Raw genomic sequence first — 22,426 nt, forward strand, 5'->3', positions numbered from 1 at the left:
GTGTGTGTGTGTGTGTTTGTATGTGTGTGTGTATGTGTGTGTGTGTGTGTGTGTGTGTGTGTGTGTGTGTGTGTGTGTGTGTGGAGGGAGTTGGTTCTGTGGTAACAATGGGAAACGCGTTACTTCCCCCCCCCCTCACTGTACTGGGGTGGGTAACTTTGATGGGGGGAAATACAGGCGAAGATACAGTGGCTCGGGATGATGTAGTTTGTATTACTGTAGTATTGTGTGTTTGTGTGTGTGTGTGTGTATATTAGTTTTGTACCAAGTCTTGAGGAGGGGGAGAGAGGAGATGAGGGGGGGGGTAATCATCTTGTCCTGGTTGCTTGCAGTGGGGGAGATGATGAGGGGGGAGGAGGGAAGGAAGGGGAGAGGAAGGTCATAGATGGACCCCTAATCCCCCCCTTCCTTCCCCCCTTCCCTCCCCTTCCTTCCTCCCCTTCCTCCCCCCTTCCTCCCCCTTCCTTCCCCCCCTTCCTCCCCCCTTCTTCCCCATCCCATAAACCACCTCACTACATCATTTCCATTTTTTTTTTTTCATCATCTCCTTTTTTCCCATAAATGTTTAAGTCTTCCCTTCGTGGCGAAAACGGGCTGGGTGTTTTCTGCTTTCCAGCCGAAAATTGAATTTAAATATTTGAACCATTTCACATCTATGAAATTTGAAGAAATACATCACAAAACCCTTCGTTTTATACAGTATTGTAGTGAGGAATACATCCATCATACACTTCTATCTATACAGTGTTGTATGTGGGAAGAATATATGGCGAAGGTGGAAGATTGTAAATAAGGGCGGAACTCCTATTCCCCTGGAGTTTATGTGGGTTGTAGATAATGGTAATATTATTCCTTGGCTTGTAAGGCAATGGGTGGGACTTGACCTTTGGAAAGTACCTGGGTTCGAATCCTACATGGGTATAGGACCGTAAAAACAGGGTAAAGAGAGTTGAAATATACCATAGTACATGACAGTCTAGGATTTATATAGATTTTTTTATTTTCAATTTCCAGCATTTTTTTTATAGATTTTTTTTATTTTTACATATTTTTAAAAATTTACTAAAATTTACGATTTTTTTATGGTAGTAAATTTTAAGCAGTTTTCGTCTTCATAGATTTCAAATTATCCACAAATTTCCGACTTTTTATTATATGATTGAATTTCCAACAGTTTATTTTTTTATTTTTTTTATTTTTACATGTTTTAAAAATTTATTAAAATTTACGATTTTTTTATGGTACTAAATTTTGTGCAGTTTTCGTCTTCATAAATTTCAAATCATCCACAAATTTCCGACTTTTTATATGATTGAATTTCCAACAGTTTTCCATTTTCTTTGTATATTTTTAAATTAGAAAAAAAATCCGATATTTATATTTGCCAATTTCTCGATGTTTCAGGTGAACAATTATTAAGAATTTACATCAAAATGGAAGTGAATTTTTTCGTGCGATGATTATATAGATAATGGGTGAAAAATGTCTTTTAGTCACGAACGAAAATTATGATAGGGGGAAATTCTTGATCCTTTGAACTGCGGTGTTAATTACAGAAAACGGGATGACGGAGTGAGGGGGGGAAGGGGGAGGAGACCCTCTCCCCTTTGTTCCGAGATTAAAATTGGAAATGAACGCGGACCTGGGGCGAAATTGGCAAGATCTATGGGGAAAAAATTGGAAATGAACGCGGACTTGGGGCGAAATGGGCAAGATCTATGGGGAAAAAAATTGGACAGGGGGTGTGTTGTGTGGGTGTGGTGTTTAAATTGGACGTTTTTACGATCTTTGAGGCGAGGGGTCATGCTTCGCCCCAATTGGCGAATATGTAGGGAACTCAGGCTGTGTGTGTGTGTGTTGTGTGTGTGTGTGTATGTGTGTTGTGTGTGTGTGTGTGTGTGTGTGTGTGTGTGTGTGTGTGTGTGTGTAACTAATCCACTTTAACACTACTTCCAAGCCTCAACACGTTTTTGACCCACAAGCTCTCTCTCTCTCTCTCTCTCTCTCTCTCTCTCTCTCTCTCTCTCTCTCTCTCTCTCTCTCTCTCTCTCTCTCTCTCTCTCTCTCTCTCTCTCAACTCCCTTTTGTCTCTGTGTTACTAGATAATGAATATCTATCTATCTATCTATCTCTGTCTATCAGTATAGAAAACGGATGGGGAGGGGGGATTCGAACGCTTGTCCTTGGTGTTGCTGAAGCTGGTAGTGGTGTGGGATCCTTATGTATATACTTACACACCCAAGGGTCGTACCGTCGTACTCTGGGGGGTCGTACCGTCGTACTCTGGGGGTCGTACCGTCGTACTCTGGGGGTCGTACCGTCGTACTCTGGGGGGTCGTAACGTCGTACTCTGGGGGTCGTACCGTCGTACTCTGGGGGGTCGTACCGTCGTACTCTGTGGGTCGTACCGTCGTACTCTGGGGGGTCGTACATACACACGTACATACACACTCACACACACACACACACACACACATACACACACACACACACACACACACACGAAGCCTCGATAGTGCAAAATCCTGGGGTCCAAAAACCCCCCCCACCCCACAACCCCGCCCCGCCCCGCCCCGCCCACACCTCCCCCCCCCCTCTTCTGTCGCCCCCATAACCTCCACCCCCCCCCTCACACACACCCTCCCCCTCTCCCCTCTCCCTCCCCTGCTGGTGCTACCCCCTCCCTGCTCCTCCTCTCCCCCTCCCCCCCTTAACACCCCCCTCCCCTCTCCCATCTCCTCCCCCTTCCATTGGTCACTTCGCCCAGCGAACTTCGACAAATTGACCCACTTAACGCGGCTAATCTCCCCTCCTCTCCCCTCTCCTCTCCCCTCTCCTTCCCCCTCTTCTTCTTCCCCCTCCCCTCCTCTTCTTCCCCCCTCCCCCACCACCACTACCTCCCCCCGCCTTCGAGTATACCACACAGTGCTATCCCACACCCACCCACACACACACACACACACACACACACACACACACACACACGCACAGACACACACATGCACTCACGCCCACATGGTCGACGCGCCCGTACGTACACGTCTCGTCTTGGCCATTACGAGCGTCTGGTGGGACGGGAGTGTGGCTATGATGTCCCGAGTTGATATTGGGATAGAGGCCGTCCCATCCCATCCCATCCTCCCTTTCCCATCACCCCCACCCCCTCTTGAGAGCCATGTTTGGCCATAGGGGCGATTTCTCGTCGTATGTGGCTTAGCATCCTCCTCCGCCCGAACACTTATTGGTTTTCCCGGGTCGTGTGTGTGTGTGTGTGTGTGTGTGTGTGTGTGTGTGTGTGTGTGTGTGTACCTCCGACGGTGACTTTGCACACACCGAACACGACTCCACGACCCTCGAACACGACGGTACGACCCTTATGAAGGGCTGGGTCATCGTGTTCAAGGGTCGTATACCGTCGTGGTCAAGGGTCGTATACCGTCGTGGTCAAGGGGTCGTATACCGTCGTGGTCAAGGGGTCGTATACCGTCGTGGTCAAGGGGTCGTATACCGTCGTGGTCAAGGGGTCGTATACCGTCGTGGTCAAGGGTCGTATACCGTCGTGGTCAAGGGGTCGTATACCGTCGTGTTCAAGGGTCGTATACCGTCGTGGTCAAGGGTCGTATACCGTCGTGGTCAAGGATCGTATACCGTCGTGGTCAAGGGTCGTATACCGCCGTGGTCAAGGGTCGTATACCGTCGTGGTCAAGGGTCGTATACCGTCGTGGTCAAGGGTCGTATACCGTCGTGGTCAAGGGTCGTTACAAATATACACATCTAGTTAGATAGATAGATACGTCTAGTTAGATAGATAGATACGTCTAGTTAGTTAGATAGATTCGTCTAGTTAGATAGATAGATACGTCTAGTTAGAAAAGTTACTTCTAGTTAGAAAGGTTACGTCTAGTTAGAAAGGTTACGTCTAGTTAGAAAGGTTACGTCTAGTTAGAAAGATTACGTCTAGCTAGAAAGATTACGTCTAGTTAGAAAGGTTACGTCTAGTTAGAAAGGTTACGTCTAGTTAGAAAGGTTACGTCTAGTTAGAAAGGTTACGTCTAGTTAGAAAGGTTACGTCTAGTTAGAAAGGTTACGTCTAGTTAGAAAGATTACGTCTAGTTAGAAAGGTTACGTCTAGTTAGAAAGGTTACGTCTAGTTAGAAAGATTACGTCTAGTTAGAAAGGTTACGTCTAGTTAGACATGTTACGTCGTAATATTTGTTAGGGAGAGCGACATGTTGTGTGTCGCCTGTGCGTTTTGAGGGTCAGGGAGGGTCGGGTCTGCGTCATCAGACGCGTTTTAAAAAGTCCTTTTGAAGTTAAGCTTTGCGACAGACGCTCCTGTGTGGGGCCCAGCCTGCATTCCTGCATAGCTGGGGCGTCTTGTGGAGTCATTAGAGTGGGGAGATACAGACTGGGGAGAGGAGAGAGGAGAAGGGGGAGATAAGAGCCAGTGGGAGGAGGGGAGTGGGGTGTGTTCTCTGGCTGGTGCGTTGGGAGGTTATTTGGTCGTTAAATACCAGCTTGTGTGGCCCGGGTTAAAGACCAGGCCAGCCCTGGGAAGGAGAATCGAACCCTCGTGCTTGAGTTGGCGCGGGGCGTTCACCCTCCCTCACCCTCCCTCAGCTACGCCGTGCCCAAAGATCGTACCGTGGTGATGGATGGGGGGCGACGGGCCAGGCCAGGCCAGGGGCCCACATTCATCGGTGGCGCTCCCGTTGTCCCGTGAGAAATATGGTCGTTGGCGGAAGCGATCGCCAGCAATGTCGTGCTCCCGCTAGGGGGTCCCGCCGAGCTGGCTGGCTCCCTAGGTAGGGATTTCAAAGCGGGTCGCTCAGTGTTGTCTTGCCTCGACGGAGGGACGTACACGCCCTTGGAGCGAGACGTGGGGGGGGGGGTTAAGCGATACGTCGTCCCCGGGATTACGACTACGACGACCCCATGCGTTCGACATGGGTCGTCGCTAAGAGTGGCTGTCGTCTTAACTCCCACCTCTAATGACGGGACTGGCCATTTACGTCTTGAGGGTCTAATTGGCATGTACTGAGGACGGTCGTTTAGCGAGAGCCAGACGGTGCGAGTGTTGATATAACGGGGGTGTGAGGGCCAGGGTGCGACAGTACAGGGGACGGAGTAGTTACATGGGAGTGCGACTGGTATACAGGGGGTGCGACAGACATACAGGGGGTGCGACAGACATACAGGGGGTGCGACAGTTACTGTTGTATTAATTACTGTTATGGCTGTATTAATTACTGTTATGGCTGTATTAATTACTGTTATGGCTGTATTAATTACTGTTGTGGCTGTATTAATTACTGTTGTGGCTGTATTGATTACTGTTATGGCTGTATTAATTACTGTTGTGGCTGTATTAATTACTGTTGTGGCTGTATTAATTACTGTTATGGCTGTATTAATTACTGTTATGGCTGTATTAATTACTGTTATGGCTGTATTAATTACTGTTGTGGCTGTATTAATTACTGTTGTGGCTGTATTAATTACTGTTGCTGTATTAATTACTGTTATGGCTGTATTAATTACTGTTGTGGCTGTATTAATTACTGTTGTGGCTGTATTAATTACTGTTGTGGCTGTATTAATTACTGTTATGGCTGTATTAATTACTGTTATGGCTGTATTAATTACTGTTATGGCTGTATTAATTACTGTTGTGTATTTCTGACCTACTGTTTTTTATTAGTGATGTATGACGCCCCATTAATGTGTGATAAATGAGTTTATTCTGTATTCCTGTAATGATTAATTGTTTATTTTGTATTATCGTATTATTTATCGTGTTTATATAGTCATGTAAATCCGCAGTCTGACTCTCCTTTATATAATCCATGTATATATGTAAATGTGTATATGTATATATGATCATGAATACTTAATATGAATGTTTATATTAATTCTGTGGATCTCTCTTTCCCCCACAGCGTTGGCAGCGCCGATGGTTCGTTCTCTACGATGATGGTGAACTGACGTATTCCGTGGATGATCACGTAAGTTACGTAACGTAACGTGTGACGCTCTCTCTCTCTCTCTCTCTCTCTCTCTCTCTCTCTCTCTCTCTCTCTCTCTCTCTCTCTCTCTCTCTCTCTCTCTCTCTCTCTCGTTCGGCCCAGCGTGACGCCGCCGTTACTCGATTGTGACGCTGCCGTTACGCGAGCGTGACGCTGTCGTTACTCTACCGTGACGGCCTCTCGTAACGCGAGTGTGACGCCCTCGTCACGCCTAGTGTGACGCCCTCCGGAGAGTTGAGGCTGCTGGATATATATATATATATATATATATATATATATATATATATATATATATATATATACATTAGCTTGATGGCAGCCAGCATAGGGGTTGGGGTGGGGAGGGGGGGAGGGGTTGGGGTGGGGAGAGGTTGGGGTGTGGGGTTGAGGGGGTGGGGGGGTAGGGGGTGGGGGGGCTAGCTCGCGATGGCGCCAATTGCAGATCCTGCCAGTGTTATGCGGGTTCCCCCCCCCCCCCCCCACCCACCTTGCGCCTCTCGCCTCCCGGACCTGCGTGCCCTGGGGGCGCGGGTTCGAACCCTCTCTTGTCTTTTTATGGGGCTTGTCCCTTGGAAACTGGGGGGGTGGGGGGGGGGTTGGTGTGGGGATATCCCAGACCTTCGACGCCCAGACTCGAACGTGGGATATGGCTGGGATGTCGTGCCCCGTGGGGCATCCCTTGGTGTCCCCCGTGGGGCGTCCCTTGGTGTCCCCCGTGGGGCATTCCTTGGTGTCCCCCGTGGGGCATTCCTTGGTGTGCCCCGTGGGGCATTCCTTGGTGTCCCCCGTGGGGCATTCTTTGGTGTGCCCCGTGGGGCGTCCCTTGGTGTCCCCCGTGGGGCATTCCTTGGTGTGCCCCGTGGGGCATTCCTTGGTGTGCCCCGTGGGGCATTCCTTGGTGTCCCCCGTGGGGCATTCCTTGGTGTGCCCCGTGGGGCATTCCTTGGTGTCCCCCGTGGGGCATTCTTTGGTGTGCCCCGTGGGGCGTCCCTTGGTGTCCCCCGTAGGGCATCCCTTTGTGACCCTTTGCGTCTCGCTTGTAATGACCCTTCTGGTGTTGATAGGTCACGCTTAATGACCCTCCCCTTCTGTAGTGACCCCACACCCCCACCCCCTCCTCTCATAGTCATTGACCTTGCTGTTGCTAACTGACCTTCACTTGTTAACCTTTGTTGACCTTTATCAGATATGAATTTGACCTCTGGGTTCCCCCCCACATCAACCCAGCTGGTGTCCTTGACACCTTGGTGATTACGGTAGACTAATTAATAAGATGACTTTATAGTGTAATAAGATTTTACTAATTAACAAGATGACTTTATTGTTTAATAAGATGACTTTATTGTCAAATTGTGGTATGCGTGGTACAAAACAAAACTCTATATGACCAGAAGCTCAATTGAAGGTTAGAAAGTTAGAAATTATAGACTAAAAAAAACGATGAAATAATTAATAAATAAAAGTACTACATCAAGGATTATCTACGTATTTAATGATGTCTTAAGAGTTTAATATACTTGTGTTTTCAGCCCATGATCATTTGAATTTGAATCTACTGCTGTATCCGGGCCCCTTTTTAATTATAAATTCCCCCCCCCCCCCAAACCCATTTAAAAACCCCGCGCGCTAGAATGCAATATTTTTGTTTTGAATGTTATTGTCTCGCATGGCCGCCCATCTGCCAGACCTGGAGGTAAACAAACACCACGGAATGTAAACACCTGCCCAGTGTCAACAATGATGTCTGTTTACCTGCATTCTTACCCTAAACCAGGTGACATGTGGGTACTATAACATCGTAATGTGACCCCTGTGAATGGTGTAATATTCCATATAGGATAATTTATATTTGATTTACCGTTTTTTTTTCTTTTTGAGTAGAATGAAAGACGTAAGGATAGTTGGTACCCACATTTGTACCGGTCATGCGCACGGGCTTCGTCCCTTTAAATGCGGCCTACGTCCCTTTAAATTGCAACTGTTTTTAACCCCCCCAAGCCAGAAGTGAGGTGTGGGGTTTTTTTTTTTTTTTTTGTTCTTTTACATCAAGAAAACCTTGATTCCATCTCAAGAAATATTGGCAGATGGGGACGTGGGCAAGGCAGGTCCTGGATATAGGCCTGCCCCAACCCCCCATAATTACTGTAATGCGTACAAAGTGAAGGATGAAACATCACTAAATCGAAATGGGGGGAAAAAAGTTATAGGTATCCAAGGACAAGGCAAAAATGGGTTGGGACACAAGGGGAAAAAAATTATAGGTATCCAAGGACAAGGCTAAAATGGGTTGGGACACAAGGGGAAAAAAAATTATAGATATCCAAGGACAAGGCTAAAATGGGTTGGGACACAAGGGGAAAAAAAATTATAGATATCCAAGGACAAGGCTAATTGAGTTTGGACACAAGGGGGAAAAGTTATAAGTATCCAAGGACAAGGCTAATTGGGTTGGGACACAAAGGAAAAAAATTATAGGTATCCAAGGACAAGGCTAATTGGGTTGGGACACAAGGGAAAAAAATTATAGGTATCAAGGACAAGGCTAAATGGGTTGGGACACAAGGGAAAAAAAAATTATAGGTATCCAAGGACAAGGCTAAATGGGTTGGGACACACCCTATGGGCATTTTCAACCAGCATTTTCCTGGCACTTGAGGCAGTCTGGCTTGACTGGTTTGCTGGATTTGCCATGCAGGACCTGTGTGTGTGTGTGTGTAGAAATACAATACCTATGTACACTGAAGCTCAAATTCAGATGTTTAGTTGAAAAACACACACATAGGCACGTGTATTTTAGTGTCACGCCTGCCTTAAAAAAGGCCATGTTATATTATTTTCTCTCTTGAGGTAGTTGTGTCTTAAGATCTTAGACACTTGTTCCTGCATGAGTATATTGAATGCCACTGTACGGATAGATATGAAATAGTTGAGAAAACGTTAAATGGGTTAGACAGTTATAGGGACTCGAGGGAGATATGCATATACATGCACCCTGTAAAGTGTATTAACCTCCTTGGTAATTATGTAAAGACTGCCTCTTCCCCCCCCTCCCCACCCTTCCTCATTTGTTGTGATATTTCCCTTTTTCTGTATTCATTTTTCAGCTGCAGTTGATTCATAGTTAGTTATCTTTGCCATTACTCATAATTAGATATCTTTGTCATTACTCATAATTAGTTATCTTTGTTATTACTCATAAAGATGTCTGTCATTACTCATAATTAGCTATCTTTGTCATTACTCATAATTAGCTATCTTTGTCATTACTCATAATTAGCTGTCTTTGTCATTACTCATGATTAGTTATCTTTGTCATTACTCACTCACCCTTGCTCCTTTTGGACCATCTGCTTTACTCATTGCCACTTGTCTTCGTTATTCAAGCTGCCTGTTCTCTCTGCTTAATATTTATTACTTGTGTCTTTCCATTTTTTGCCCTCCATCTTCACTGGTTATGGCAAATAAGCCATACAGGAAATATGATATGGTAAATGTGTTTGAAATTTCGAAATTTAAACATCATGACTTTATGTAGAAGATGCATTGGCTCTGTCTTTAAATTTTTAAATACTGTATGATGCATTGATTAATAAGTACACAAATGATGATTTATGATTTTTAGTTGATGTCTTGGTTGCACTGAAAAGTTTGAAATGCATATTCTTTGGGATGAATATATATTTTGTTAGAATTCATTTATGTGGTTATTGAATGGGGTACACAAAATGCGTGAGAACAGGAAAACATAAAGTAAGATTGATGACTGTCCTGACCTTAATTTAGTCTTCATCATAACCAAACTGAAGTACAATTTGTGTTTATGTGCTATTCAGCATTTTTTTTTTTTTTTTGCAGCCTGCAACGATCCCGCAGGGTGTCATCGACATGAATCGGGTGCTGGAAGTGTCACAGGCAGAGGATGTTACGGGTAATCAGTTCAGCCTTGCCATTACTGCCCCAGACAGAGTTACCTTCATTAAGGGAACCTGCAGAGAGGAGTCACGCTGGTGGATGGACGTCCTCTCTGTACTACCCCGGACTCAAAAGGTTGGCTACTTTTCATTTGCTTTTAACGTTTGCTTCTTGATCTCTTACCCTGAAATCTTCATATAGATTTTTTTCCTCTATGTATCTCCCCACTGGTACAGCAGTCAATATTTTGAGTTCTGATTGTGACAAAAAATTTTCACTGCGATCACATCAGTTATGCATTTTCGTTGTGATTTTTTATGATTCTTTGCAAAGGAGACAGGATAAGAGATGGGTTGGTTACAAGTTAGAGCTGAACTATCATGGACTTTAGTGGACGCTACCACAGTTATTATAATATGTGTAGATGATAATATGTTGGCTATATCAGAGGTGGATTTGGATAGAGTATTAAATCACATTGATAATGCCTTTAGGAGTTGGTTGTTAAGCGTCATTGTCAGGAAGAGCATGTTTCCTGTATTGATGACACTTCATTTTAAATTGAGCTTTCTTATCATCTTGTCCCCTAAAGAAAACTTGTGAATTTGCACTAGTCCACTTATGATCATAAATACAGTTGTAGAGTAAACTACAGCACCATCATTATCTGTATTTGTCCTTCCATCTTTGAAGCAACAAGGGCGACACAAACGAAACGCAACCTTCCCCGGAATCAAGTCCACAACAATTCTGAAACAAAACATGGTGCTCCAGTCTCCATCACCAACACTAGGTAGGTCATTCAGTCATTACCTTGTATTGTAACATCTCTTACTGTAAGCGTGAGACAGTTTAAGAATGTACTGCCATTGTATGTGAAGTGAGTAGCTTCTTTAACCTTTTTGAAAGTTTGACTTATCATGTATTAAGTGAGCAACCACCTGAATTGGTGTCATGATTGTCTTCCATTTGTGCTTCATTTATGCTTGATCTGATTGTAGTGTGTCAGGCTGATTCTTTATGGCTATTAAATGAATGTTACAGAAGCTAATTGATCATTGCTTCATTTCTTCTTTCCAAAGCAGTACAGTAATTACATAATGATTTGGGCCACATTTTATGCATTAATTTGCTTGAAATTTTGCTATCATTTTGAGCTTAGATTCTGTTGTTTTAATGTTTTTCATTTGCTGTGATTTTTATTGCTAGCTTTGCAAGTTATCAAGTAACTTTGTCATTGCTATTTAATGGAAAGTGTTTGTAGAAATTTTGCTGTGGTGTCATATGAGACGCTTATTTTAGTTTATTTGCTTGTACCTCCCTTTCACTCCACCTGACCCACCTAGCACCCACAACTTTCGAGACACCAATAGGGCAACGGGTGAGATTTCACAGCTGTACCACTGACCCGTTAGGAGGGCGACCCCCTCCAACCCCTGCCATGGACATTGATGAAGATGTTTTTCCCACCAAGGACTCAGCTCCTAACCCAGCCATGCCTCCATCAAATCAAACACCTACTTCCTTGTACCACTCCACCCCTCTTTCCTACCTCCCTCCATCAACTAGAATGCTGAGGGATGAACACAAAGAAAACACACCACCATATTCTGAAGGTAGGGTAATTTTTTTTTTTGTGGTAAGAAATGTGGTTATGCTATCTGATGTTAACATCTCTTTTCTATTGGTACTTTCCTAGTTTTATTTCGTATGAATGAAAATAGTTACTGTATATAGAAAAATGTATTAAGGAAATGCTTTAAGTACTTTTGCTTCTGCCATAAAACTGATAATTCTCATATCTACGATTTCAGATTATACAGATAATCCACCCACCTCAGAATCACCACCAACACAGGACAAGCTAAGTCACAAGTTTCGGACCCGCCGTGTAATCAAACGTGAAGCACGAGGCCTCACACAACCTAGGAGTAAGTCAGAGATGTCGGCCATGTTCCCGGCTAACCTGCCGTGTTCCATGACTGCTCTGAGTTGTGGGCCCCATTCCACCACTGTAAACTCCACCACATCCCCATACTCCTCTGGGGACACTACCATTTCCCCTTACTCTTCTTCTGGAAGCACCGTTACTACTCCTTACACCTCTAGTGGGAGCATTACCACTTCCCCATACTCCTCCTCTGGGTGCACCACCACTTCTTCATTCTCTGATTCTGTGGGTTCTCATTCTGTCCTACCTTCTACGCCTCCATTGGTGGACCCTCTAACATCCTTGGAAGGACGCAGTATTCACCGTGCTGCAGTTGCTCTAACCTCCTCTATTTCCTCTCTGTCTTCCTTAAACTCGTCTTCCTCTAACTCTTCTGTTGGAATGAACTCCTTATCCTCCTCCGTTGATGGTATTGGGAGTGGTGGCGGTGACAGTGGTGGTGGGCCATCATCACTTCGAAGCCTTGATTCAGGCGTGCATGTCCCCACTAGACCCCATGCCCGCACAGCTCCAGACAAACCAGGTGTGTGTGTGTGTATGAATACTAACTAGCACAATTTCCTCACATTATAAGAACACTTAGAACTTGTTTTGTATTTTTTGATAAAATGGTAATTACACCTATTTACAAAATTATTATGACAGTATTCTAGATCTTCTACTGAGGAAGCGTGGAAAGATTTCATGTAGTTATGATTGTCAGCTTTCTTTCATTTTGTTGTGCGTGTATGCCATTTCTTAAGTGAGCTAGGTAGTATTAGCACAGATGATAGAGCAGTAGAGGGAAAAAGTCTTTGATTGGTGGTTTCTTTTGTCCCTTTTAGAAAACGATAATAGTGGGAAGATTTTTTTTTAGACCCCTGTCCCATCCCTTTCAGTTGCCCTTTACAATATGCTGGAGATATGTAGGTAATATTCTTTCTTGCCCATTATGTAGGAATGATGATTGTAAACCTTTATGCCATTTTTTAATACCTCTCCCATCCTCCAGTGAAGTATGTGTTGTAGAAGTTTTTCGTGTACCAGTATGACTGTAAACCTGGACATTAAAAAATGGGCCATTTTACAAGGGCTCTGCCCTTTTTCTGAGGAGGCTTTTCCTTGTCTCGTAGAGTGTAATTTATGACAGTTTTATTGCATCATGTTGAATATTGATGATGATTGATGAGGATTTTCATTTCATCAGTCCTCTACCTGGGTTCTGAGATGAAGCCAAAGTATGCATTCAAATGTGCATCCATGCATGTAAATATTTGATCACAACGATCTTGCTCAGATATATTGGATTTTGGACAACTGTAGAAATTACTTTTTTTATTCCTGGCTCATATTCAGTGAGTGGCTCTACCTATAGGAGCAAGATTTGGTTCACAAAATGAGCGTGAACACATTAATAAATTTGTCAGTAAATTCACTTGGACACAACACAGCTTTATGCAGCTTTAGGACTTGAGTTTCAACAGTGATTTACTCATTTATTCTTCTGCTGAAGTTTTATGGTTGATGGGAATCATGCAATTGTACTTATGTCCATGTGTAAGTCCCAAACTGTTATTTCCAAGTGCTTGGTATGTAAAGTATGTTGGATTTTTACTGTTTTGAAAGGATTTTGATAATTTTAGTGCTTTATTTAGGGTTTAAGCCAGGAACCAGTTAGACAGCCATGTGTATATCCATCCATATATCTTACTTTAATTTCTAATCACAAGCTTTTCATAATCATGTTGGATTATGATTGCAACTGTTGAGAGTATATACTTGATGAAGGATTAGAATATGGAGAAATTCATAACATAACTTATATCATTAGTTATTGCTAACATGAATCTGCACTTTGATCCAGGGTGTTTCATAGGACCCAAAATTTACTTTGGGCTTAGGATGTGTTATTGACACACTGAGGTATGTAAAAGTGGATGGTTGAAATACGAAAAAGCTTTAAATACAGTAATTCCTTATTTACAAGTGAGGAAGTTTGTGCTGTTACTAACTGTGATGTTGCATTCATTTGTCTTTTTGAATGTGTGTATGGTTTATAATCTGTTACATTTGTTTGAATTACAAGTTACCACTTTGTCTTTCATTTTAAACGTGTTATTTGCTTTGAGATTTGCATGTTGCTTCAGTATGCTGTTCGTAATTCACCGAGTTTTAAGTGACATGAGAAAAGTTTTTGTATCAAGAACTTTAAATACTTCATTTAAACTTTTATCAACTAACCCTGGGTTGTATTCAATAAAAAAGCACATAATAGTAAGTGTTCTGAAGGAATATGAGGTAGGCTGGGAATATCTAGAAAGAAAAAATGCGTATTTCCTAAGCATGCCAACTAAGCCTATCAGATGTTTTGATGTTGAGGACCATGATGAAAGATTCACCAAAATTCCTAGAATAGGAGAACCAGGCATGTCGCATAGATGATTACTAGTTGACCTTACATTGTAAAATCTGTCTTGCTGATCTTCAAGAATGAAATGGAATTTTGAGCCTTTTAGAAAGTGAGAATCATAGATAGTTTCATATTCTCTGGATATTGCAGAAATGAGAGCAATGGGGAAGTAGTTGGAGGGTTTAGAATAATCTCTTTTGGGGGGGATTTGTTGCTCCAAGGCATACTTTCAAGAAAGCTTTTACATTGCAATCTAGAAAACATAGTTTTCATAATGGCTGCGACGGATACTGAAATATTTGATGCTTAAACTGGCATAAATCTAGCACACTTGAAATACGATGAGGATGATAGGCAATTAGACATTCATACGGCTCCTGCATTTGGTGATATGATCAACACAAAAGTCTCCTCTATGATTACTTAACCGGTATCTTAGTCCAGTACTTGTAAAGAGTTTTTTCCTCCAGAAAATCAGACTCGTATAATTTAATTTAGAGTGTTTTCTTAACAGATTCAAATGTTTTGTCAGGTGTTTTTAGAAAAATGTTATTTACTTCAATACCCCAAGGGTATTGTGGGCACTCAAGAGCTTGTGATGTGAAGAAATTAATGATGTTTGAGATATCCAAGATGTTTCATTCATATAGTCTCAAGAAAATTTTTCCATATTGAGTTTTGAACATTTTTCCATATTGAGTTAGAAAAACCATGTTACTAATGTAGTGAGAAATAAAAGATAAGCATTGTAGAATCCCCATGATGTAGTTGAAGGTTTTTCATTTTGCAGTTCATATACTTGTGATCAGTTTTGTATGGTAGGTAGAGATGCAGTTAATATCAAGCTTCAGTTGTCTGAATTTTGAGTGACCTCTGATTTTGTCTCAGTGATGACTGTGTTGCATGCCTAAAATGTGGTTATGTGCTTATGATGCATGTGCACTATCAGTATCTCTCATATCACTAGTAAACCTGAAAAATAAAGAGGCATGCTAATGGTGAACATGTAAATTATATGTATCGCAGAGGCATGTCTCTTTAGCTTTTAAGAGAAATGGGTTTACTTGTGGTCATTATCAGTAGAGGTGAAAATTTATGACATTATTGATTAAACACTCCCAAGTGAAAGATGTTAGAAGTTTTAATAGAATATGGTTGAGTAATTGTATTTTTTTTTTTTTTTAGAAAGTCACTGAAAAAGAATAAAAAAAATTACCCACAAAAGTTGTAGCATCTTGTATAAAAGCTTAGTGGTAGTGATAGTATGCATTACTGTAAAAGAAAAAAATCTATTTATTATTTCCATGTAGCAGGTGAGGTTACAAGACGGCAGCTTCTCACTGACTTAGAGGAAACCAAACGCGAAGAGAAATTGAAAGATATTGCTGACTCCATTACACGTCTTCGGGGAAATTCATCACTCTCTTACCTTAGTACTAAGGTCAGCATAACACGAAGAATTAATATATTTATGACTTTAAGTTGAATATCTTGAGAAATTCAGCTGCATATAAGTGCACACACATGCTACTCAACACTTATGCAATGAAACAAACATCCAGAGTAGTGAGATGCTCTGGAAGCAGACGAGGAATGGCTTCATTCCCTCACATTCATTCTAGCTGTTGTGTGTAATGCACGAACCCCCCCCCCCCCCCCACACACACACACACACACACACACACACACACACACACACACACACACACACACACATCCCACCCTGTCTTAAGCCAAGCCTCTCTCACTCCATCCTTGTATCTCCTCCTTGGCCCTGAGTGCTTTGCAACATGACTGGACCCTTCCCATCCAGACCACTCCATAACTAACCATCATTCCCCAAGCATAGACATAAAGCTTATCCCTGCTGCACACTTCAGCATCCTATACTCACACGTACCTCCAACAAACTCAACACTGACAGAGTATATACTCAATGAAATGACCCAGTAAGCACTAAACAGCCACCTTCCCATCTCATTCTTGAACATCGCCATACCATTCATACACTCATCTGAAACCACACTTCCTAGACATGTATTAATTACTCTCGTTCATCTGTGTTTTGAACACCACCCATCCATACAACACTGTAAACACTGACTCAGCATACCTCAGGATCCTTCATGCCCGAGATGTAACTACCTCAGTGAAGTCACCAAACAAATACTGCTCAGTTGTTTCACACTCATCCCACAGATAGATATGCACAGCATTACCACATTATATGATCTCTGGTCCCACCCAGTAGATGTGGCCAACGTTCTGGATAATGCAGGTGTCCCTTAGAAAAAGGAAGTGGTTCCCAGAGCAAGAAGGTAGACCAATTCATATACACAACTACATATATTTATATATACTTACATTTATATGCTTTACTAAACATAGGGTGTACAAAATGTTACTATATTTTTCAATGTATTCTTGTTTACACAGCCGGGTTTAGGGGATGTGAAACCAACTCGAGAACGTGATGCTCAAGATGAGACTGATGGCTCTTCAGATCTGACAAAGAGCACTTCCCAGGATAAAACAGACACGTCTAATCCAGATCATGTAAGAAAATATGTATGTCACCGTCTTTCTTAATGTGTAAGTGGAATGTGTAAGTGGATAGGGAAGATTTTTTTTTTCATTACCTTGCTGAAGCAGGGGGTTTCCTGTGGGGCGGGGGTAGTGCCAGGAATGGATGAAGGCAAGCAAGTATGAATCTGTACATATGTATATATGTAATGTCTGTGTATGTATATGTATATGTGCATGTATGGGCATTTATGTATATATGTGTGCATATGAATGAATGGGCCATTCTTCGTCTGTTTCCGTCATACTTATTCACTTTTCCATGGTTAGCTAAGTTGCATTTAGAATGGATGACTGAGCCTTTTGAGAAGAAGAGACCCTCATTTGGCTTCATGTGTAGGGGTTGGTATAGTGTGGGAGGTGTGGATATCTGTTATTATGTACCAGCTAGAATAAAGAATTGATGAAGATGTATGTGATATCTTTGTTTTGAATAGGGTCACCTGTCCCACTTAATTGATGTTTTCCCTGATTTTTATTTTTCCAAGATTCGTGGAGATCCAGATGGATGTGGTTTAGAAGTATCACCACCATATACAGTCAACCCAGATCTTCAGCGAGTGGATCTGCCCGCTGAAGATCTCCTTTATATCAAGAAGGGATGGCTAATGAAGCAGTCTCTTAATCAGGTATATTGCACAATACACCGATTTAACCTTGAACCACAAGTTACCAATTGATTTTTTTTGTGTGGAATGTTTGAAATTCAGTACAGACAGATAGATATTGTATAGATTGCAACATGATACACAGTTGGTACATTAAGTTTAAGGTATGGCCCAACAAAAGTACATTATATTAAATATTTTGACATTAAAAATAAGTAAACTCTGACATAAAACTGAAGGTAGAAGGTTTTAGTGTGGCTGCATAGTACAAAATAACATGAACCAATTTGTGTTGCCAGCTGTTCACAAGACAGTACAATTTCCCACCTCTAGTCTGAGCCCTATAAGTATCAGAAAGCACCTGCTATCAGATGTTGGGGGGGCCAAAACACTGATCTCTCACCCTTAGATAGATCACCACTGTGTATATTAGATCAGCTTCCTGCCAGTACCCATGACATCTCAAGCACAGAGGTGCAACTGGTACCTCCAACTGCCCAGTCCACATACCCATTTAAACCATTGCTGTGAAGTACTGTAGACTTCTGCAAATGACAATAAGAATTGTGATGTGTTTTTCTTATGACCTTTGGATCTGGTCTTTTATGATATGTCAAATCTTTAACTTTATATGCATTTGTGTGTTTGCCTTTCTCAAAAGCAAGGTATCATTAGGAATGAAGGTATTTTTAAAGAATAATGTGAATTGTTGAATAAGTTACATACTTAGGGAAGCCTTATTATTGTCTTTATTTTACTTCATCAAAAATTAAGGTGGATTGGTTAATGTGTATATTTAGGAAACACTTAAGGGGAAAAGAATATTCAGAAAACTCCTTAATTATGTATGTGCATGTAGAAGCCTTAGTATTTATCTCCTCTTTAGTAATACCTTTCCTGTTGCGATTTTTGCTGACATAATATTCCAGAAAGTAAGCAGATCACTGTTTTAACTGATATGTTTTTATGTAAGGACCTAAGATTTAGATGAAATGATCAAACATGTAACATTGAAGAGTGGAAGTTTGAATTTGAAAGAGGATTCAGAATGAAAGAAAGGGGAGAGGAGTGAGTTCAGCAGTGCTTTACTGGTCGCTAGGGGAAATAGAACTTAAGTTTTGTTGTATGATGTTAGAGATGAGTGTGAAATAGTTGGAAAGTTACTAACCTCAGATGTTTCATCAGGATTGGAACAAATATTGGTTTGTGCTCCGAGGGACAGGTCTCATGTTTTACCGTGACCCCAGTGCTGAGGACAATGGGATTTTAGATGGCATCATCGATCTTAGTGTTGCAAAATCAATAGAGGAATGTGAAGTGGCAAGAAACTATGGCTTTGTGATTATGGTAAGTAGTATATCTGCAAATTTGCAGAGATCATACATTTCTAACTTGTTAAGTGCATTTCATGTAGTTGCCGTAAACAATAATCTTAAGTAGCCAGACACATTGACTTTGAGGATTTGTTGGATATAAGTACATTTTCTGTCTGTCAGTATCCTTTGTACAAGGCTGTTCTTTTTTCACCAGCTGCTGCATAGAAAAAATGGCCAACATTTTTGCACTTTATCCTTTATCAAAGAAAGCAATTTCTGAGCTTAAAAAAGTCGTTTATCGGACATTAACGTGACGGTGATAAGCTTTGTACATTCACACACATACATACACAAACCAGTAGTGTCTGCCAGTCATGCCAAACTGTAGGCTTGAACCTGTATCTCATGGATTATTAGAAACAAAGCACAATCCTTGTACAAGTGCTGGTGCTAGATATAGAGAAATGGACCCATATCTTCATGTCAGTAATTGATTCTTAAGTACCATAATTTTTCATTTGATGAGAAGAATCATGCAGTAAATTGCAGTTAAAAAAGATACCTATACCAGGGAGTGGTTGCTGATGCATGATTGTCTGAAGGGGCAGATTTAGACTAATTAAATATTTTGGTAATTTTCTCTGAATTTTTTAGTGATTTGTTGATATTATGATGAAATGCATTGCATAGTCTTTTCTGTTGACATTAACAGTTTTCACAATCACTAATTGTTTTGACTTTGTATTTTTAACAGACGTGGGAAGAGAAGAAATATGTTTTCTCTGCTGTAACGTCAGGCATCCGGGGCAATTGGGTTCAGGCATTAAGAAATGCTGCCAATCTGAAAGAATCAAAAGACCGACCACTTACCCTTGGAGAGCAAATTGAAAGAGAGATTGTTGCCAAGAGGGAGAGACATAACTCACAGAAGTAAGTAATTTTATTACCAAAAAGTAACTACTTTTCCATGGAAGAGGGGTCATTCTGTATTTACTGAGATTCTTGAATATGGAATACTTTCCAAAAGTTTTATGTTGGACACTTCTTCCCAGATGCAGGAAATGGTGAACACGTAAGAAAAAAAGGAATTTAGGATTTCAGTTTTGTAAATTGGTGTACTAAACACAATTGGAACCAAATAATTTTGTAAATTTCTGTGTATGACTTGCTTTCATTACCTCTCAACATTGTTTATGGAGTATTTGTTTATTGCTTGATTTTATTGCATCACCACAATAATATGGATTATGAACTTAAAATGTTAAATTCATTGTTCTTTCTGGCTTATTCTGTGTACAAGTTGTATATACTTTTATGAAATTCATTAGCCTGACTGATTATTACCTTTTCAGTTCAAACTTTGAAAGTATGGCAGCTGAGCGTGACCAGGGCAGTGATATGCACAATGAGTCGATTTCGTCCACCAACAGCCGTTACGTATGTTCCTCTGATGATGAATATCGAACTGCTTCAGAAACTTCTGCCAGCAGCCGCATCCAGACCAATGAGGATTACTTTGAGTGGGGTGAGGAGGAGGGAAACAGTACCAACAAACTTCTCAGTGAATCACATATCTCCCCAAACCATGGTAGTTCACCCACTACTGCCAGTAATGGTACCTACGATGACCTTAATCTTCACAATAGCCAAAGTTCACCCAGCTCCCCACCCCTGGCCCGTACTCCTATCTCCAGGGTGAAAGGTGCATGTTTTCCCCGTCTCAACTTTATACAGCTTCACTCACTGCATGTACCTTATATTCCTTGTCATGTAATGCCTAGTAAGAGAATTCCTGTTTACAGATCTAGGTAGTTGCATATTTGTAATGAAGAGCTTTTAGCAAATTATTCAGTAGAATTTAGTTTGGATTTTTTTAAGTCTTTTTCTTTTCTAATTCTGTTGCCAGTAACTTTTTTGTTGCATTTTATTCTGAATTTTTTGAAATACTAGTTGGTAACACTTCGTTTGTAATGAAACACCTCATTTCTATGTTTTGAAATCCTTGAGGAAGATTGTTCACGTCACTGTTTCATGAGGTTTTGCAAAAAATTATTCTGTAATCTGATATTACAGTATAAATGGATATGTTAAGAGTGTTTGAATGAGATTTATATAGAGAGCTCTGTGAAATAGAGAAGAGGAAAACACTTTAGTGTAGAATGTATAAGAAGATTGGGTGATGGAACACTGTCACCTCAAATGAATTTCTTTGAAACCTCATTTTTCTATGTCCGGATAGTTTAGAAGCAAGGGCATCAGAGATGGATAAGTTATCTATTATGTTAAGAAGTGGACAAAAGACATAGTAAAGAATGAAGTATTAAAGTCTTTCATTGCTTGAAGGTAAGATAAAGCACTTTAAAGATGTTATTGATATTTAGGGCGCATGATAGTTGATTGGTTGGTCGAGTTCTGTGGTACTATGGCATAATGAGAGGGGCTTGGCTGTGGATGATAGGCTTTATTTTCAATGCTTTTTGTAGGATAACTAGAAAGTACGTGTGCCAATGAGGTTGTTGTTTGTTTGTTGCTGATGCCTTCTCAATGTGACAGGAGAAGTAGTTAGGCTTAGAAAGATATAGATATACACATCTACATCTCATGCATTAGTGATGTAGCATCAGGTACATACATACAATGACCTCATATGCACACACTTATTTTCTGGCTGTCATGTACAATGCACTGAAACCAGAAAGAACCTGAGGAACTATTCCATGGTATACTTTGACCTCTTCATATCTCTTGCTTATGCTCATTGATAGCATGTCATCCCATTTATCCCCCTGTCCATCCAATTTATTCTCTCATCTTTTCTAAGTGCCTTGCTTGAATTCATGTATAATTCTATTGTTATTTTATCATTGTATTATATTTTTCGAAGAGCTAACTGTTCCCTGTCTACATCATTGAGCTGGTTTAAAAATTCAAAGGCTGCAATCAGGTCACCCCACACTTTTCCTGTTCCATGGTGGGTAAATTAAAGGCCTTTAGCTTTTTCCTGTATCTTAACTCTCTAAATTCTGTTACCATCTCTGTCTTCCTCTGTTAGTACTTTGTGCTGTTTTAAATGCAGTGACCAAGGTTGAAAAGAATATTTAAGCAGGGTGTGAACAGCTTGCCGAATGTTTCCTCTGTATGTGTTTGTAATTACATATTTGCACAATATGGGGAGGGAGTTTTTCACTTGTTGGGCCCCATCTCTCTAACAGTGTCAAGCTACATCCAGTGATCAAAAAAAAACTTTACCTCTTATATAACTTAACCATTATATAAGAGGTAAAGTTTTTTTAATTCTAAAACCGCATGCACTCCTGCTAAGCATATGACCTATATGTATGTGTGTGTGTGTGTGTGTGATTACTGTTTGTGTAATACAGGAAGAGAGTTTCTCTCTCTCTCTCCCTTAACCTCATGTATTATTATACAATCCAGACCCCTCGTCCAGGGGCTCCCGTAGTGCGAAGGCTGCATTACACTTAGGAGCAGAGACAGGATGAACTCACAAGTGAGGAGTTCTTTCACAAGACTTTACTCTCTTTTGTCAATTGATGATGATACAGCCTCGCCAAAGATGATGTTTCACACATTGTGTAACCTTAAGGAGGCAGGGTCCCACAGACACCCATATATTGACCAGA

The 22,426-nt window shown here is 41.3% G+C and overlaps 1 protein-coding gene across 6 annotated transcripts in view; it reads left to right on the top strand.

The window, feature by feature from the left end:
• osp (myosin phosphatase Rho interacting protein outspread) overlaps positions 1 to 22,426 on the top strand; it is a 221,619-nt gene that overhangs the window by 143,407 nt on the left and 55,786 nt on the right. The window contains exons 4-14 of one of the 6 annotated variants that reach the window (XM_071662121.1): positions 5,940 to 6,005; positions 9,882 to 10,073; positions 10,632 to 10,731; positions 11,285 to 11,554; positions 11,753 to 12,412; positions 15,589 to 15,719; positions 16,715 to 16,834; positions 17,350 to 17,490; positions 18,655 to 18,816; positions 19,540 to 19,715; positions 20,138 to 20,487. In XM_071662121.1, coding sequence (XP_071518222.1) covers positions 5,940 to 6,005; positions 9,882 to 10,073; positions 10,632 to 10,731; positions 11,285 to 11,554; positions 11,753 to 12,412; positions 15,589 to 15,719; positions 16,715 to 16,834; positions 17,350 to 17,490; positions 18,655 to 18,816; positions 19,540 to 19,715; positions 20,138 to 20,487 — 2,368 coding nt within the window. Of the gene's footprint in view, positions 1 to 5,939; positions 6,006 to 9,881; positions 10,074 to 10,631; positions 10,732 to 11,283; positions 11,555 to 11,752; positions 12,413 to 15,588; positions 15,720 to 16,714; positions 16,835 to 17,349; positions 17,491 to 18,654; positions 18,817 to 19,539; positions 19,716 to 20,137; positions 20,488 to 22,426 lie in introns of those variants that run through there. The other 5 variants (XM_071662122.1, XM_071662123.1, XM_071662124.1 and 2 more) reach the window with 5 other exon arrangements.

This window comes from Panulirus ornatus, chromosome 5 (assembly GCF_036320965.1).
Source record: "Panulirus ornatus isolate Po-2019 chromosome 5, ASM3632096v1, whole genome shotgun sequence".
NCBI classification, from domain to species: Eukaryota; Metazoa; Arthropoda; class Malacostraca; order Decapoda; family Palinuridae; genus Panulirus; species Panulirus ornatus.